At 40.9% G+C, this 19,809-nt stretch overlaps 1 protein-coding gene across 2 annotated transcripts in view; it reads left to right on the top strand.

The window, feature by feature from the left end:
- The first annotated feature begins 2,234 nt into the window (after nucleotides 1-2,234).
- The window catches only part of LOC149789706 (uncharacterized), a 127,433-nt gene continuing 109,858 nt past the window's right edge, over nucleotides 2,235-19,809 (top strand). For both annotated transcript variants that reach the window (XM_089971709.1, XM_089971710.1), the window contains exons 1-2: nucleotides 2,235-2,300; nucleotides 3,000-3,154. In XM_089971709.1, coding sequence (XP_089827835.1) covers nucleotides 3,085-3,154 — 70 coding nt within the window. In that variant the 5' untranslated portion in view covers nucleotides 2,235-2,300; nucleotides 3,000-3,084. The remainder of the gene's footprint in view (nucleotides 2,301-2,999; nucleotides 3,155-19,809) is intronic.

The raw sequence follows: 19,809 nt of genomic DNA on the forward strand, positions 1-19,809 counted from the left end.
TGTTTGGTGAAATAAATATATTTTCTATCTGACTTCAAAATGTACGTCATACGCTGTCATGGAGAACAAAGTTAAAGTGTCAGTTTGACGAATACAAAACCAGGTACTCCACTGCATTTAAGAAAGATAACTCTGTTGGGACTAAACATGGGGTAAGAGTTATCCATTCACAACGGATGCAACTTCAAAAATGTGTATCACATTTGTGAAAATCTTTAAAAGATACAAAATATGATTTGAATATGAATTAATACAATCTCACATGTTGCCAGGAAACTTAACTATTAAGCCTAAAACACCTACAACTCGTACATAATGGACCATTCACAGCGATGTTTGTTGTTTATTTCTGAATATTTTAATCTCCGCTAACTTGGGGTTGTAAAGTTGGTACCGTTATAACCTATACTCCATGGTCCTGTTTTCTTATGTGTATTACTTTGCACATAATAACTGGGACACGCGGTTTCGTTAACCGCATATTGATCTTTGTCAATTGTATATGCCTGTCTTTTCATATTTAAATAGGCTTCTTAGTGAACTTGATGCGTACTGGTACTCAGAGTGTATCTTAACCGTGTCTTTTTTACTAGCTGTCGACATTTTCAATTTGAATTATTTTTTAAACTAAAAAAGTCGATCTTAGCAAGACTCTAGCCACATATATTTCGTTGTTAGATCGTATCTCATACGTTTGCATAATCGAAGTAAGCTGTCGATAGAGTAAACATATGTTTGAAAAACATTGTCTTATTCATCGATGTATAATTTCTAACCTGAAAAAGTTGCCAGTGGCTCCCTAACAGCGTAAACTAACAAACAAACTTGGTAGGGTGGGGTTGGATGTCGTGGCAACAGAAACAACGGCTTTTCTCGTGAATAATAATGGTAGTTGTAGCAGTAACAGTACAGTAGTGGGAGTAGCAATAATGTTGTAGTAGCAGGAGCAGTAGTATTAAAACCACATATGTAGTAGTAGTAGTAGTAGCATTAGTAGTAGTAGTAGCAGGTAATAGTAGCAATAGTAGTATTAGTAGCAATACTAGTAGCAGTACTAGAAGTAGAAGTAGTAGTATTAGCAATGCCAGTAGAGGAGCAGTAGTAGTATGAGGAAGTGTAGCAGTACAGTGGTAGTAGTAATACTAGTAGTAGTGGGGCCCCGAGAGGGCGAGTGGTCTAAAGCGCACTCCGTTACGGATCACTGCCATCTCTTCTGCGCCGGTTGGAGTCTCGGATTCAGCCAATGTGTGTATGTAAGACAGCTTGCCAGTAGCTTGTCGTGGGTCTGTGGTTCTTTCTGGGTTTTCCCGGGTTCTTCTTCCACCATTAATACTGGCATTTATGTATAGCCTATTGTGTGCTGAAAAATGGCGTTAAATCCCACTAGTAGAAGTAGTAGTAATGCCAGTAGTATGAGGAGGATTAGCAGTACAGTGGTAGTAACAGTAGCATTAGTTGCAGTGCCAGTATAGGAGCAGTAGCAGTAGTAGTAGTATATATACCACATACGTAGTGGTAGTAGTAGTTAAGACGCGGGAGTAGCTGTGAGGTAGTAGTAGTAATAGTACAAAAGTAGTAGTAGTAGTAGTAGTAGTAGTAGTAGTAGTAGTAAAGAAGTTCGAGTACCTGTACGATAACCATAGTAGTATTAAGAATACAACAGTAGAAGTAACAGCCGGGTAGCAGTAGTAGCAGCAGCAGCAGTAATACTTAACGTACCAGTAATCAGTTTTAGTTGTATTAGTAGTGACTGAAAAGACTAATTTACATTTGTGTTACAAGTACTGAATAGGAAGATTAATTTAATTGTGGCAATCCGAATGAGTTCGAGGAATCCGATTAGCGGTAGGACTGGATATATATATATATATATATATATATATATATATATATATATATATATATATATATATATATATATATATATCATATGTGTGTGTGTGTGTGTGTGTGTGTGTGTGTGTGTGTGTGTGTGCTGAGATACCTGCTTGCCAGTACTGAATGTCGATATTGGAATGTATTTATTAGATTTGATCTCTATAGCAGCCATATTGTATGCCTAGGTAATGTCGTAACTAAAGTCAATTGAATTTTCTTGAATAGTCATTGTATTATTTGTCGGTACACTCCAAAGTCTAGCCAAATAAGGTCAACTATTATTAACATAGCTTGTTGTCTTGCAATGATTGGTTGGTTCTGTGTATGAACAAGACTTTGCTTAGAGACAAGTACGATCGTTACAGAGAATACAGTCTAGTTAGCTTGGGAAACTTGCATTTTAAGGGATGTATCGATATTTTGTAAGTATCAGTCTACTATTTACTATTATAAGACTATATATATTTGCAATAGAATCACACAACACATTTATGTTACCTGTTTTCACAACTGATTGTACTCATATTGAACCAATGTATGAAATTGGAATAACGTTGTACTGATTGTGTTGAGTTGTAGGTTTACTCATGTCAAGGTCACTAATACATTCAAGAGTTGTGCAGTAATGATACATTGGTAATTGAATTCACAGGGTTTTAACATTTTTTAAACCTAGATGCATAGTCATACGATCAAATAGAGACAAATGTTCACGTATTAAATAACATTTAACCCACACCTAGGTCATTTAATGCACATATAGTTGTTTATTTTGAATGAGTGAGATTATAATGTAAAATACCATTTGTACGTCATATTCTGTGATTGTGAGGTCAGTAACATTAGATGAAGCTTCTATAACAGCAATTATTCACAGTTATTACACCCACCCCACCCCTTGTATCATAGAATTTACACCCATTATTAACTTCTCAATCCACAATATACTTATATACCTGAATGGTCACATAATGATATATCTTCAGTGATTTATACATTTAATGGTAGTGATATTCATGGGATGGATAAAAGCTAATGTGTATACAGTTATGTATAACTTTTTATGGTGGTTACTTACATGACATAGATCAGGCTAGTATTTCGCTATTTATATTTTGTAGCCAAATCCCCGTGTCAGCATAACGTTAGGGTGACAACTCCCTCCACTTGCATTATATAACCCTTGAAGCACATTAAACCGACGCCATGGCAACAGGAGGAGAGGAAAAACTTGTCAGGGATCTGGTCAAAGTTGGGGATTTGACACTTGAAGACAGTAAGTGATCTATATGTTACATATAGGATCCCATTTGCTCTTTAGTAATCCATTGATATATACACTTTCTTCTTATCCATGTTGATAAATAGCCTATTACGTACATGTTATTATATCGACATGTGCAGAAGTTAGAGGTTGAATAATCGCCCCATATCCTCCAACCGTCAAACAGGGCAAGTGTCCGTCACAATGAACTGGTCACATATAATATTGAGTCGTCAAATCCAAAGTTCGTAAACGCATTTAACACATGTATCTCCAGCAGATCAGATCATATTCGATATATATATATATATATATATATATATATATATATATATATATATATATATATATATATATATATATATATATATATATATATATATATATCCCAGCTAATATTCTGTATTGTCTTCAAAATACTTAAACCTGCATTTGTAGCTAATTGCCATTGTGGAAAAAGAAAATACTTTATAGGGCCATATTTTAACGATACAAGAGATTACTCAGTAAAGATTTCTACTATCACAAACATAAAACTTAGATGACACTTCATGGAGAGAAGTCAAATATTAACTTCGATGAAATAAGCAATTATAAGCACTGAACCTCTTAGAAAATGGGTCGATGAAACTGTATTGTCACCTGTACAAACCTATGGAAACGCCATGGATTAAATCACCCCCACCCCGATATCGTATTGATTCTAATGCTCATTGTTCAATTAAGGACAATAACGAATTAATATTTCGTTTTATCGACATATTTTTAAGTTCAAACGAATTAATATTATAAATAAGATTTTGTTTTGTTAAAGCAGGATAATAGTACGATTAAAATATTGTGAAATATTATTTATTTTATAAAATTTAAAAATAAATAATAATAATTGCCTGTATATTACTTAAGTCTTCCCGTCATTTTACAGACATACATATCTGTAGGTAGCATTTCGTATGCATAATAAAACAATTTGTTTAGTTACTCATGTGTCGAGGGGATAGAGTAGGATGGGTGTGGCTGTATGACAACATATTTCAGAAGTTACTGCACTGCAAAGCTGTGGATGTCACAACCATTGTAAGCAGAAGACGTTTACAAATGCTTTTTTTTCGCTTCGTTGCTTTGACTGCAAAGTATCAAACATTTAAATTTATACAGGTGATGATACCCGTGGAAACTTTGATATGGAAACAAAAGGTGTAGAGATTATGATGGGGTTTTACTGTTTCTGAAAATCTATGATGATTATGTTCACAGGTTCACAAATAAATCATTTGTCTACTAAATCATTCACTAAATAACTTGCTTTGTGTTAAAGTGTTACAACGAAAATAATTTGTAATGATAATATTCTGTTTATATTCGTTAACATTTACTCCAAAATTATTGTAATATTTTATGAACAATATTGTTTCATATGTACTGCGATACATGTAACATTGTCTTTTCATTCACAACACAATACAGTGTTGATTACGCAATGGTCAAGAATGTGAGACAGTAGTAGTAAAGTAGGACGATATAGCGTCAATTGGACTTACCATTAAAAACTACCCTATGACGATATAACGTCTATGTAAATTTAACATTAACCACCCTGGGACGATATAGCGTCTATGTAAATTTAACATGGACAAAAAACCCTGGGACTGTATAGCGTCAAGGGAATTTAACATGGGAATATGGGACTGTATAGCGTCAAGGGAAATTGAACAGGGTTGGTCTGTTGAGCGTCAAAGGGAAATGGAACAGGGTCAGGACCCTATTTTAAAAGGGTCCCGACCTGATGGATCTATGGAAATGGAACAGGCAAAAATTGAAACAGGGAGGGTCTCTATTTTTTTTAATTTAAAAAAAAACAATAAAAAGGGGTAGGCAATTGAAAGTCAAGGTCTTTTCGAGATATTGGAGTGGCCCTGAAAAAGGCCTTTGGTTATATTATTCTTCTTATTTCTTCTACTTTTGCACCAGCTTCTTATTTTCTGTCCTACACTTTTTCCATTCTTTTCATTCTTTTATTCCTCCTTTTTCTTCTGTTTCTCTTCTTTCTGCTTCTCCTCCTCTTCTTTCTTCCTCTTCTCATTTTCTTCTTCCTTTTCAATTTTTTCGTTCCATGCTCTCATCCTTATCCTTTCCTCTTTCTTCATCCTCCTTCTCCTCTTGTATCTCTTTCAACAGATCACTTATAATTTCCTTTAGTTTTCTTAAATTGTTGATCTCCATCTTCACTCGATGGGGACTATAAGAATAGTGGTCCTCGTTTAGGTTAACTAACATTTGCTCCATGATGTCCAAATTGTCCAGGACGTCTTGCAATTTTTTCATTTTATCAAGGTGGTTCGAAGCCATCTTCCTTTCTGTTCATTGTAGAATGGTGCGAACGACGAACGTTGTGAGTTCTTATACGGAAAGCGCGGATGTGAAGGAAAACATCCCCTAAGACCCAAAACTAATATTACCTAGATCATCGCTTAAAACGCGCGGACGTGAAGGAACACATTCGCATATTTTATCATTTCATATTATCTACTATTCACGTACGCGAATCAGCAATAAACAAACGCAAAATATACTATCCAAACACGCAAAGCATTAAAATGAAACCCAAATCTACTATCCACACAAACTTACTTGATCTCTTACAAAGCCCAATAATCTACTATCCACACAAACATACTTGAGCGCTTACAAACACAAACACATACACTCACACTAGGAAAAAGGAGTCAGTGTTTATATTCACACTACTCTACATACACACATTGGCAAATGGATTACTATATCTTTTCTAGAGTAATGGGTAGCCCTGAAAAGGGCTGTTTGTTTTGAACTCCAGGGTACCTGGTTAATGGTTGCACATCCCCGGCCTGGCACCGCAAACGCATCTCCTACTCCAATCACCTTTCACTCTCTTTGCTGGCAGTGCAGAAATGGAATGAGTGGCTTCCGAATCCCAATCTTCTGTGTCTAGGATCCCGAAATTTCCTTGTTGTGTCTGTGGTACAGCCATTCCTCTCTCTTTTTCCTCCTCTTCTTTTTTCTTCTCTCCTCCTCTTTCATCCTTCCTTCTTCCACTATAGCCTCTGCGGCCAGCTCATTCAGTATGAGCTTGGCATATTCCAGGTGCACATGAAGTTCAAGCATTTTCGCTAGGCTTCTGCTCATTTTGTAGTGTTCATCAATCAACAAGGGTAGCTAGACTGTCTATCTGTTTTCAATTTATAATAAAAGCGCGGAGGTGGAGGAAAACATCCCCTAAAACCCAAAACTTATATACCTAGATCATGACCAAACAACGCGCGGACCTAAAAGAAACACTCACTCACTTTATACTACCCATCACTTTTCTAAAAAAAATTTCATTAAACAAATAATATACTATCCACATACGCAAAGCTGTCAAATCAAACCCCAAATATACTATCCACGCACGTCAAACAGCAAAACAAAAATTATCATAATCTACTATCCACACAAACGTACTTCAGCGCTTACAATCACAAACACAAATAAACATGTACAATCACACCAGAAAAGAGTGATTGTTTATATTCAAACTACTCTACATACACACATCGGCAAATCGATTGTTATATCTTTTCTAGAGATTGGGGTAGCCCTGAAAAGGGCTGTGGTTTTTTGCTTGCGTGAAGTTGAAGCTAGGGCGATCTTTGATATTCTAAGAATGCGAGGTCCTCTGACGATAGACCTTCTGACGATATGTCTGCTTTTTCGGAAAGAGAAGAACTCTTTGGTATCGATACGACAGTCGACAAAGACAATATCAGGTTCAGGTTGCTGCTGCTGTTGTTGTTCTTGTTGATGTTGCTGCTCTCTCTGCTGTTTCTGAAGTCTGTACTGTTCTGTCCATTCTTCTTTCTTCCTGTTAATTTCTTCTCTGAAGAGCTCTTCTATCAGGTCTTCAGTGACATTTAACATTCTCACATTCTCTATCTCTTAAGGCTTCAGTATCAGACTCTGTCTGACCCTATGCAAATTCACGTAGGCTTCTTTTAGCTTAGCTAGTTTGGAGCACACCTTCATAGGAGGATGAGTCGACAATTAATGGTTAGACTGGAAACTACCCCGTTTTTTAAAGTCAAAGCGCGGACGTGAAGGAAAACCTCCCTATACGGTTTTCGAGGCGGAACGTTCAATGAGTGTGATGAGAGGGATAGTAAGAAGTCAAAGAGCATGAATCAAGATTCCTATAGCCAAACGAACCACGAAGACTTTTCTTTCAAAACACAACATTTTTTATTCAAAATCACTTGACACTAACAAACAACTATAACATTTTTAACAATTACCAAACAATATAACATCAAACATTTTTTTTTCTCAAATACCAAACATTTTTTTTCAACTCACACAATATTTTGGACAGGGTTGGCAACGTTGTGAATGAAATTGTGATGATTTCCGCTGCTGGAAGTCATTAGGCCATTGATGGACACCACGTTTCCTAGCTTGCGACAAAAGACCAGTATAATGGTCACAAAACCATCGATCTACTTTCACATCGTTTCTAGAAGAAGAACGTGAATCAAAATGAGTCACTAAATGTTCTAAGGAATAGCGCAAGCTGCGATTATGCAGAAAGTACACACACTATTGTCCACACACGAAGGAATCTGTGCCTTGTAATTTCACATTATTTAATCGGGTGGTCTGAGCATTTCTTCTCATAAAGTCAATGAAATCGTCTTCCAAAGGAGGCAATCCATTGGAATCGAAATATTCCACACATCCTTCTTGAGGAAAGTGGATGGCTACCCAGTGGGTTCCTGGGAGATGACTGTCGTCCGTGTTGATCAGATAAGCTTGATGGTTTTGAGATGTGCGATGAGGGAGTTCATCTTTAGCACAGACGACAGGATTCCAAGAAGCAGTGTACGAACTGTGGTTCAAAAGGTAATAAAGTTCCCAGGTATCCATTTTTTGTGTGTATTTTTCCTTCTTCACAGGGAATGATAAGTGATCAATTCGATTCTGACTTTTGCTTCAAAATGTCTGACAAGTAAAGGACGTTTGGCTCCGACTTCTTATTCTGGTCAAAGAGAGATTCGATGCGACGGCGCTCCAGAGACGTTAATGGAGGAGAAGAATGTTTATCTAAGCCTTTATACCACTCGTTCAACACGAATTCTACCTCGATGAGACCCCAAGCTTTGTCCAGATATTCGTCCAATTTTTCTTCTTGACTCAACATCAGACATTTGTCGTGTTGAATTTGACTGGGATGATCGTTGTGACATCCATAGCACTCTTCCTTGATCAATTCTTTCATTATATCTGCCAGGAATGTAGCAGAACAGGAGACTAAATGTTCTTCTTGTTCCGGCCATCTTGACTTCATCATGATAACTTCTTCGTTTTTGTCTTGGGATTCTTCTTCTTCTTCTTCTTCTTCTTCTTCTTCTTCTTCTTCTTCCACGGTCTCCTCACATTCCATGTCTAAAGTTTCTCCACTAGGTAAAGAGGGATAACGGTCGTCCATGGTTTCTAATAATCTAGAATGACTTCTCTTAAACTGTTGATTTCTAGGGTATTGTCAAATTCTGCATACAGGAGGACGTTCACTGTGTCTGGCCGGATTGTATAGGGTGGAAATGTCCCTCGTCGTTGTCTTGTTCTGGAGTGAAATCAAACGCCCACAAGCCGTAGCCTCCTGTATAATCCTCGTACGATATGCCGTGACTGCTGTTGGTTCCTAACTGTCCGGTGGCTTCGTACAAGGACAAGTACGACCTCAAGTAATTCCTGTCACCAAACTTAGGCTCAAACGGTTGGGTACACATAGTCTTGCCATCGCGACTGACTTTGATCTTGGCTACACTGAAATGATCAAACAGGAAAGGATTTTCGTTGTGGACTCCGTTGAAGGCTGAATTCTTGACGATATCAAGAATCAAACGCTTGGGTAACTGGCCTTGGAACAGATGATCTTTGATCATGGATCGCTGCTAGCAGGAATGGTGAACGTTTTTACTTCCACGCGTCGTATCGGATACATGGTGGTCGTTCTGCTCAACGTTTGACTGATGTTGTTTCCCACTTTGTGTAACACTTCCACGCGTCGCACGTAGAGCCTGCCTTCATGGATGATGGTTTTGTACTCGTTAGCATGGGCCAACAAATGTAAAGCGGTACTGCTACGATTCAGTCTCAGGCGAATATCCACCCCTTTCAGTAAATAATTTTCTTGTAACCACATGTCCAAATGCAAACGATCCATCAGTTCTAAACTACGTCCTTGCTGAATTTTATTTATACGTGTGTTAAACCCCACATTGTGAGGATCGTCATCTGCTGTGAGGGCTGTATCGTTAAACGTGTTATCACCCGCTGTGTCAGGTTTCCATACCACGCAAGCATCCAGAGGAGTATTCTTGGCTTCTTTTCCGTACGTCAAGAGATTTTCCAGGTAGGCATGATACGGGTAAGTATCCATGATGCTGCTGACCAGTTTGTTATTCAAGTACAAGTCCACTTCGCTGAACAAGGAATGCATGAAATTGTTGACAGGAGCTACTCTAGCATCGCCTCCTGGATTGGTATTGTCCGTTTTGATTACTTTGACCTTCAAATACAGGTAACTGCTATTCAGATCGATGTAATCTTCGGGTTGACCTTTGATATCAAACTCGATGGGAGCTGAATCGGTCAAAGAGGAGACGGGGTGAAATTCCACCCATTGGGATTCTTGCATGGTCATCATGGTGGGGGGCAAGGCAAACAGATCCAGTTCCGACTTGGAACAAGCGCAAGACTCTCGATGCATCATTTTTTCTCTTTCTCAATAATCGAAAACGTCTAAGTCTCGAACGGTTTTTCTTTTCTTTGTCTTTCTAGCTTTAGACGTGTGAAGTCTGGTAAAAAGGTTTTTTCTTCGCCGTCTTTTTCTGCCTTGTCCTTGCTGTGGCTTCAAGGAAGTAGGAATGCCTGACTCGGTAACGTGTAGGGCATTTATAGGTGTTTCTCGTTGGTCCAAAAGGTCTTTACCCGTTTGTAGCAAGATATTTTTGCCTGCCCTCAAGAGAGCTTCTTTGGGATTTTGTTTGTCAATGATGACATTTTGGAGAAATTCTTTGCTGTATGTCAATGCTGCATCTTTCAAGGCGTGCAATCCGCGTGTCACCATCGGTTTCAACACCGGAGCCATCAAACGAAAAGACGATTTTAACATATCTCCTAAACCGTGTCCTCGCTGTCGAGCAACCCCTCGGTACACTGGATACATGACTTACAACTCGTGAGATAACCGTTTTCGAAAATGGAGTTTCACCGTGACTTTCCCTTTGGTGAAGGGAATATTTTGTCCCAGATCTCCTTTTATAGCAATTTTAACCGTGTCCAAATACCACTTGCTGACAGGCAAATAGTGAGGATGTACAAATTCGCGGTGGACGTGTTTCCACCTTGTTCGTCAGCGAGCGTGACAGAATCCACTTTGAAAGGAATGACACGCAGTAACGATACGGAGGTGTGCCCCACCACGTTATACTCCACCACATCGGAGTACACACAGATCAAATTTTAGTCCTTGGTTTATTTCTACCGGGAAACGAAATAACTTGCTAAAAGAATCGTTGACAGAAATGACTGGCAATTCGTTTTTCTTCATCATGGCCATTCTCATGTCCATGTCTCCGCCCAACACGTCAAACAATTCAGAACAAAATATAATAGACATGATTTTACCTCCGTCAAATTTCATCAGGAAGCGACGAGCTGCTTTGTGGTACTCCAGAGTGACACTTTTTCTGACACTTTCCAAAGCTTTCAGAAACACGACATTAAATCTGGAGGTAATGGTGCTGACCAAATGTTGACCACTAAAATAATAGCCTGGGGAAATGAACAAGTGGTAGGACCACATTTTAGTTTTGTCATCATAGCTTTTGTGATCATATTTGACATGGGTATTCAAGTACTTTTTCATTTGCTCGTCATGAACTTCCACTGAAAAAATAATTTTGATTGGGAAGGACATTGAGGACTTGGGTCGGGTGAATGAATTCTACCAAAGCCACTTCCCAAAGGGCTTCGTGATCTAATTGGATGGTCTGAGGTAATTTGACCGTGTAACAGCACAACGTGTTGTTGGGAAACACCTCCATGGAACTGTCACTGGGTAAGATTAAGTAAAATTGGTTGTTATTGCTCATAATTCCAAAGTTCTGTGACTGTCCGATGGGTTACTGAAAGTCAGAGACCTGTCTCCGCCCAAAATGGGGTTGATGTTATTGGAATGGTGACTGTCACTGTCACTGGACACAAGGTTCCCGCTGTTCCTGTTCCAGGTGAATTTCAGCGAGTGATTAGGAAGCAGTTAACCGATGCAGCTGCTCAATACAATGGTCCACAATTGCTTGTCTCCTTGTCGCAAACTCAGATTGGCAATGGCTGCCCCGATGACACAATACACAACGAAGATTTGGCAGAAAAAGACGATTTGCGTTTTAGGCACACGTTCTCCACACCACACCCACAAGGGTTGTTTTTGTAAATCTTGCAGAGAAGAACTGGGTGAAGGAGTGGTCGCCGTAGCTGCGTCTGTGCGAAAGGGCATGATGGTCACTTCTTTTTATAGTCGATGACTTGCGAAGCGTCGATCCAAGAATCAAAACTAGTTGGATATCCTTTCCAACGTACTTTGACTTATTTGACAAGTCGCTTGCCCACTTTACGGGTTCTGCGTTCGAGAATGCTTTCGATGTCGTACACGTCGTCTTCTTTTCAAGTGACACGTTGTAACTCGGGCAAATAAAACATTCCTTTGAGCACATCTCCGTTCATGTCTTCCAATTTATAGACGGCAGGATGACGACCATGCACAAGTCCAGTGACACGAAACAGTTCGGTGGTCCAGTTAGGTAAGTAACCTTTGTCGAAAGTGCGTTTGGTTTTGCCAATGCGTACCCAATCTCCTACATCAAACACACCACTTTTCTTGGGGACAGCTCTCGTCGGGGACGTACCAAATAGGCACTCAAATAGCAGCTCTTCATTCTTGCGAGTCACCTCTTGCGGGGCACATCCAATGCTTCGATGGTAAGATTGGTTGTACTCTTGCACCAGGTGCGGTAAGATGTCGATGTACTTCAGAGTGTGGTGATGCGTAAAATATTTCCACATGCGTTCTTTCAAATCGCGTTGAAAACGTTCAGCGATGCTGTCTTTGGTTTCAGGATTCTCGGTGGTAAAAAAAAATGGATGTCACGTTTCTTTAATTCTTTTTGGAAAGCTTGGTTCAGAAAGTCGGTACCTTTGTCCGTTTGCCATCGAAGAGGGTGACGCCCGCTTTGTTTCAACACTCGTTGCAGGGCTTGCACTAACTCACTGCTTGATTTGGAAGTCAAGGTCACGACCCAGGCAAATTTGGAAAAGACGTCGATGACACAAAACGAATATTTGTAGCCGCGATTGTAGCTGGCGAAATGAGAGACATCGGCTAAGTCGGCTTGCCATTGATGATCGATGCCTTCCACTCGGGTGTGACTTCTGGACAAGCTTCGTCGAATGGATTTGTGTAAAGTGTAAGTAGCTTGTTCTTGTAACCATCGTTGCACTTGAGGTAAACGGAGACTTTTCAGTCGCGTTTTGGCAGCATGATACAATTTTTGAACTACTCCGTAACCTGCAGGATGGGAGGGATCGTAGTAAATGCTGGCTAAGACTTTTTCAATTTTTTTGTGTATTAATAAGCCACCAACTCTTCGGTGATGCTACTTTGGGTGGGACGAAAGTGTGGTCTGGAAACGGATTTACGTGTCCGATGGGCTACGGGAGTAGAAGTCGAAGGTAGTGGTGGAAGTGGCAATGAATGACTTTGGTCTTCTTTTCTTTTTTCACTTCTGGTTTCCCTTCTTTCTTTTTCACTTCTGTCAAAAGAGGAGTGGACATCATCTTTTTAATCCAAGCTTTCATTTCTTCTCGTTGGGGTGTGGGGGACTGGGTAAACAAGGATGCTGCAATCTTACTAGACATGGGAGCTGTTGACTGTTTTTGAAACACTTCTCGTATCTCTTCTTCCTCAGGCCTTCGTGGGATAGCATCTCTGGTGACCCCTGGGGATGGTAGTAGTGGTGGTGGTGGTGGTGATGGTGTGGTGAATGGACTTTTCATCAAGGTTTTGAAATCTTTTAGAGTGGGAAGAGCTGTTTCGCCTAAAGCTTTTGGTGAAAGAGTTGCTGTCATTGCAAGAGTTGGCCGTACTTTTGCGATTTTTCTGTTTCGGACAAATCTTGGCGATCCAAAGGACTGCAATTCGTGTTGTAACTTGGACATCTCGCTCAAATTGGGATTGGTAGGTAAATGCGGGGTGCGTTGTTCTTGCCAACGATGGTATTCCATCCATCGTTTGTAAGGCACTAAAGCTAGTTTTCGTCCATCCATGGATGGGTCAATTCTGAGATCTTATGACTTCAGAGGGCCTTTTTATCTTGCTCCCACCAGTCCTCCCAACACGGTTCGCAAGACTCCTTTCAGCAACGGACCTAACAAGAGGAGTAAAATTCCTCCACGTTGGACCAACATCTTCTTCTTTTGCCCGATGGGGATTTTCTTTTAAACCATTTAGCGCAGAACGTGACGATGTTTGCCTAAGCATTGTTTCTGGTGTTTGGACAAAGAGATCGTGCCTTTCAAGACGTTCAAACAACATTCGCACACGGTATCGATGACCTATTTGGAGGCCGTTTGAATGAGTTTTTTTGTAGGGGTGGAGAAGCTGTCCCCATGTTTGACTAAACGTGGAGGCAGTTCTTTCCTTTCCTTTCCTTGGGGTTTAAAAGAGGAATGTTTTCTGGAGGGCGACATCTTTGCTTGTAGGTTCCGGGACATTCACCAAACAGACACTAACGTCGATGACTAAACACACCCCCTTTTATTTTTTTTTTTTTTTTTTTTGGGGGGGGGGGCTATCGCTTTGTCATAAAGGTGACAAAGTTTTTTCCAAAATCGCCGATAAATCCTCCCCTATGTTGACGCCTCTTTTTCTTGGAACGACTGTCTTTTCTTAGGGTAACGTCGATGCTTGGTTAAGCGCTTTGTCGGATGACGAGTCTGCCTTTTTCTCTTTCTTTTTTGACTTCTTGGAGGTTACATTTTTTGGAAGTTCACTGACTACTTGGTCGCAGGCCTTTATTATACATGTACGCGTCGCCACTGATTATATTTACGTCGTATCAACTTGAGGACACGCATGACACGTCGTGCAGGGGTACGTAACAGACTAAATCGAGCCAGTTCTTGCTTGGACAAATCCAGTAAACTCTGGAAAATGCCCGATCTTTATTGGACATTGATTTTGTGAGCAGATACTTTGTGAGCTGCGGCTACTGCCGCTAAATGGGAGGGTCCTGCCACTGGGGAAGTTCTGGGGTCATCAACGGAGAAATTCTTGGTGTGATTAACGTTTCCAAGTACTTTTCAGTTCTTGGTGTCATCAACGGAGAAGTGACTGAACCTGAGGTTACCGGAGACGCGGTCACCGCCGTGGCAGGTCGTGGTTTGCGAGTGTAAGGTTGCGTCCTGGCCGAAATACCTCTCTTGCGACTAGTTTTTGTGGACTTGTCTTTTTATGATGACTTTTTCTATGTTTCTTTTTCTGGGGGCTTTCTCTTTCCGGGGTGGTGACTGGTAAGAGGAGGGTCTCGCAACTGGAGAAGTTCTTGCAGACACGGGTCTCTTTGGGGACCTGGTCTTGCCACTGTGCTTCTTTTTCTTCTTTGAGCTTCGTTTGACTTCGTTTTCCTTGGGGAAAACTTTGGGAGCATTAGGATCTCATCTTAAGAGAGAGCGAATGATGACCCCTCCTAGAGTACCGCTCCCTCCAGGTTTCAAAATTATTTTTTTTTTGGTCTGAGTGTCGATGCGGGGATCGGCCAGTTGGGTCAAAGAGACTTTGTTTCGATCGAGAAAGCGTTTGGTTTGATGAGGAATCTGAATGATCCCTTGTAGCAATTGACGTGCTGTCACCGTGAACCATCGTAAGACTTCCTTGAGAATATCTTCTAAGACACGAGCGCTTATTTGTGGATTTTTTTTCTCGACTGATGCCATACAAGGCACGAATCAATTTGACGGGAAGATGCGACTGAAGGGACGTCATGTTCAAACTCTGTGAGACAGACGAAAAGTGTCTGAGGTTTTTATATATTTTTTTGAGTGAAGTTAAGTCGAAGACGGAGACGTGTACAGGACAGGCCCTCCGTCTTGACACCAGTGGTGAAACAATTGGGTACAAAATCGCAAATCATCGGGGGTTGTAGGTTTGAAATCGACGAGTAAAGAGGCGTGTGGAGTTTGAGTGGCATCGTCGTACGCCCGAGTCAGCCAAGGCGTTCCTAACTGTTTAGCTAAGCCTTGCACTTGCGATTTGTCTCGAGGGCTTTAAAACAAGACCACGTAATGCGCATTGAGACTGATGGTGCGATGGGCTTTACTTTGTTGAAACAAATTGTGAGTGATGTAAATGACACTGACATTACGGTGATGCCCTTTGGGCGTAAACCAAAGTTTAATTTCTTCCTCGTTTTCTCCTAACATGTCGTCGAAAATGACCAAATGGGTTTGACGGGAGTCAGAGACGATGCCATCGTCTTCTTTAGGAATGCCTTCCACGAACACAATGAAATCACACTGACTTTCTCGCAAGATGCTGTACGCCGATTGCCAATCTTTGTAACACCACACGACACGTTGAGGTGGACGATCGATCAAATGATGTTAATGTTCGATCAAACGTTTAACAAATTCGGTTTTACCTGAACCGCTAGGTCCAGCAATGAGCATGGTAAAGGGATGGCGAAGATACAAAGCCTCACAACTGGCACGATCTAAGTGTTCGTCGATGATTTTTACAGTAGAATAAGAGGAAGCAGCGACAGCAGAAGTAGCCATAGTGTTAGGAATGTCACTTGTGACTCGAAAACAAATAAGACAAGAGTTGATATACACGTTTATTGAATGATTTTAACATGAATACGAAAGACAAAAATACATAAAAGCCAAAGGCTTAAGTACAACGATAAAATGCGCATCAAAATCATCAACGCGGAATAGAAACAAGTGTCTGTACAACATGTTTTGGGTAAGGTTCTGACCAGTTCTTTAGGTGGTAAGGTCACACAAACGTCCTCCCGAAAGGGTCTTACAGGCATGTTCACGACAGTCCTGTACTGAGTGACGGGTTCTTCTTCTGGCACCGTCTCTAACACAGGTTGAAAAGTAACTTTTTTCCTTGAACAACTCTCGTGCATACTGGGCCACTTCTTGGTTCCAAGCCTCAAAATCCCATTCTTTCCAGGCACGGACATCTGTCCTATGGGGGTGTACGTCACAAGCTACACACACATCGTCATAAACGTCTTGGGTAGCTAAAAGTTGACGAATCTTTTTTCACCGTAGAGGTCGAGAAGTAATGCAAGGCTTTGAGTAAAAGGAATCTTTCGTGACCATTTAAAGCCACTTGGGTGGTAAGTACTGATCGTAAAGAGTTCACAAGGAATCGGCTGGTAAACGAAATCCCAGAAAACAAGTCACTAAGACACACACTATGCGGCGTCCCAAATTGATTGGATACAGTTCTTGTAATAATTGATGGTAATGATCCAAGGTTTGAATATGGTCATTGTGTTCCTTCCACGGAATCTGTTCAATCACTTGTGACATAAAGCGTGGCATGGATTCCTGATTTTATAGTCTCTTTATTTCGGAAGCGATACAAGTACTTTCTAACTAGACATCTTCGTTATCCAGTTGGGAATCTAAATTTTGCATACTGTAACCTACACTTCAGAGTTTGTTTAGATGTTTCCTCTTCCGCTAAGCAGATCCCACGTAAAATATGTTGGTAATCCTTTAACACGTCTTCCTCAATACGTTGCTCTAATTGAATCTCGAAGTAACCAAAATTATGAACATTTCATTCATTCACTAACTCAAAGTGTTGAACAAGGTCTGACCAGTGGAACAATTTCTGACGAATCAGTTCTCTTATACCAATCAGGTACCAGTGGTTAAAGATCTGGTGACGTAACGGATGCAACTGTTCTTTACGTTTGACTTGTATTTTGACCAGCTCTCGGTAAATGCGTTTTCGCAACTCCACAGGCAAAGCACGAATGTTCTCTTGTAAAGTATCCATGAATAGGTCAGTCAGTACAATTCACAATCTTCTCCTAGAGCAAAAGTAATCCACATAGTAAGTAATTTCTGACCACTGCCACTAAGGGTAAAGTCCAAGAATCTCATTGAACTCTTTTGATATAAACGATTTAGAGTGATATACTAGGATGAATGCACACTTGACCCAGAGAAATCTAACACATTGATTATTTTCTTTCACTTTCCTCTTGTGAATTTCTCGGCACAAAAGTTCTACAGTTACCCATTGAGATTTCAATCTGGCAAGCCCCTGCCAAACTTCCTTGTAAATCTTCTCTTGCAGTTATTTAGGCAATGATTCAATATCGTTTTTGAAATGAAGTTTAAATACTGGTATCGGTGATGTCCAACATTTGACTCCTAGCCAATCTGGTTTCTTCTTCTCCAATGACATGGTAATTCCTTCAATGTCTCGGTCCCACTAAGGGTAAGTAATGACAATTCGGTGACCAGCGAGCACGTTCTAGGTAGGCCGAATATTGTGGTTCCCTGTGTTGAAGTGACACACCGCAACTGAAGCACTTGACGTTATCCCCTTCGCCCAGGTAGAATAATCCGGCTCTGGCTAATTCCTCGGGGGTTGGTCCTCCCAGATACTAAGTTCATTTTCCTTTGCACGAATGGAGACGATTTTCAAAGTCGCAGTATTCAGGCAAACGCATAGGGAACGAATATTCTTCTTTCACAGGTTCGTTTCGATGAGGGAAGGGTGATATGGACAGGAGTTTGCTCAGGGCTGGATGACATCCGTAGAGGGGGTAAACGTGAAGGTGGATATTACATTGACCATGAAACCCAATAAAGTGTCCACGATGACCAGGGACATCGATTTTGCATCCCTCAGGTTCGACACGCACAGCATCACTTTCCATGATAGGGGTAGTGAGAACAAAGTTCCCGTGATGTTTTACGGCATCGGTATGGTCGCAGTGTACAGCATCGTTCTCATCGCAAGGCTCACAATCGCATTCCACTTCAAAAGCCCCAAACTTGAATTGTGCTGGTCTGAACATGTTTTGTGTTTCTATAAAAGTTTTCATCTTGTTTGCTTGGCCTTGGTAATCACACTGAACTATCGATCTTGCCTAGGTTTCCTTTTAATAAACAGACCAATACCGACGTGTCCATACGGTAAGGTGAAATGATTGGGAAGTCGTACTTGCTTCTGATACACGATCTGATAGACTTTTTTCAAGGGTCGACTGACGATGTGGTGAGTGGGTAAACGTACAATCTTGTTGGGTTGATAGGTGGTCACTTTAAAGTGTTGATCTTTTCCAGACTGCAAGGCTTTTTTCAATACGTCAAAGTTGACCACTCGACTGGTACGATAATTCAGATTCAATCCTTCACTTTGCACTTCGTGTGCACTTCTCCTTGTTTGTCTCGGTATTCGTAGCCGTAATTTTTAGGACCGCCACTCGCGAATCTTAGAATCTTGTCGTCGGGGTGCTTGTCTGTCCAGGCTCCTAATCCGTCTCCTTCGATGTCGGGGTGTTGTTGACTCGGATGATCGATGTAAATGCAACTGTCCATGTCAAAGTACAGGACGAGTTCCCCTAACAGTTCTAAAGCTTCCGAAATTCTAAGCGAGCATGAGCTGTCACGTATGCCGCAATGATGACATTTCCAAAGGGGTCGTCTTGTACAAAGTACAGATCATCTTCGTAATTGAATAAGATCAAATCCTCGCCAAAGACGTCCACGTGTTTCATGAATTTGGTTCTGTCGTGAATCATCTGGAAGTAGCGGGAAGGTTCTGTCAAATATTACGTCTTGGGTAAACACTGTCGTTGTGCCATTTTGCCCCACAAACAATTTAACATTACTTTGGCAAACGATCGCTTTCCTTCGTTTTTCTCGATGTGGTCCAAAGGGATACCTTCTTGTTCCCAGTATTTCTCTTTGAATGTATTTTGGTCTTCGGGAGTGTGACACCAGGAAGAATAGCCACTGGCTTCTTGTTTCAGTTTCAAAACGCATCCACGTAGTCGGCGAAAATGCCTTCCTGCGTGGGGTCACCCATGTGGTATTGTTGTGTCTTGGGAACGTGACAAATTTCGTACACTTCTAACAGTTGGTATCCCATGTCCAGAGCTTTGAACAATTCCACGCTAACCCACGTCCTCGTCATGGCGCGTTCTTCCTGGGTGTGCTGACAAGGTTGATCTTGGTTGTACGTTTCGGCACAAGTACGGCACAAGGGAAACACCAGTTTGCCTTAACAATGGTGAGGTAACACGGTATGGTACAAGTCGGTGTGAGGCAAGACTTGACATTTGATCAGACCCTCGTATTGTCGAATGTGTTTCAGTCGATGTGTTCCGTTAACAATTGCGTGTGCCCTGCAGGAAAGCGACAATATTTGCACACGTAAGGATACAAAGAACACACGTCCAATTATTTGATTCTTCTCCTTTCTCTTCGTCGGATTGGTACAGCAAACTGGTGACATTGGTCTTCCTCCGTACAAACTATCCCTCGGGTTCAGT

This window comes from Sinohyriopsis cumingii, chromosome 10 (genome assembly GCF_028554795.1).
Source record: "Sinohyriopsis cumingii isolate HCF-2022 chromosome 10, ASM2855479v2, whole genome shotgun sequence".
NCBI classification, from domain to species: domain Eukaryota; kingdom Metazoa; phylum Mollusca; class Bivalvia; order Unionida; family Unionidae; genus Sinohyriopsis; species Sinohyriopsis cumingii.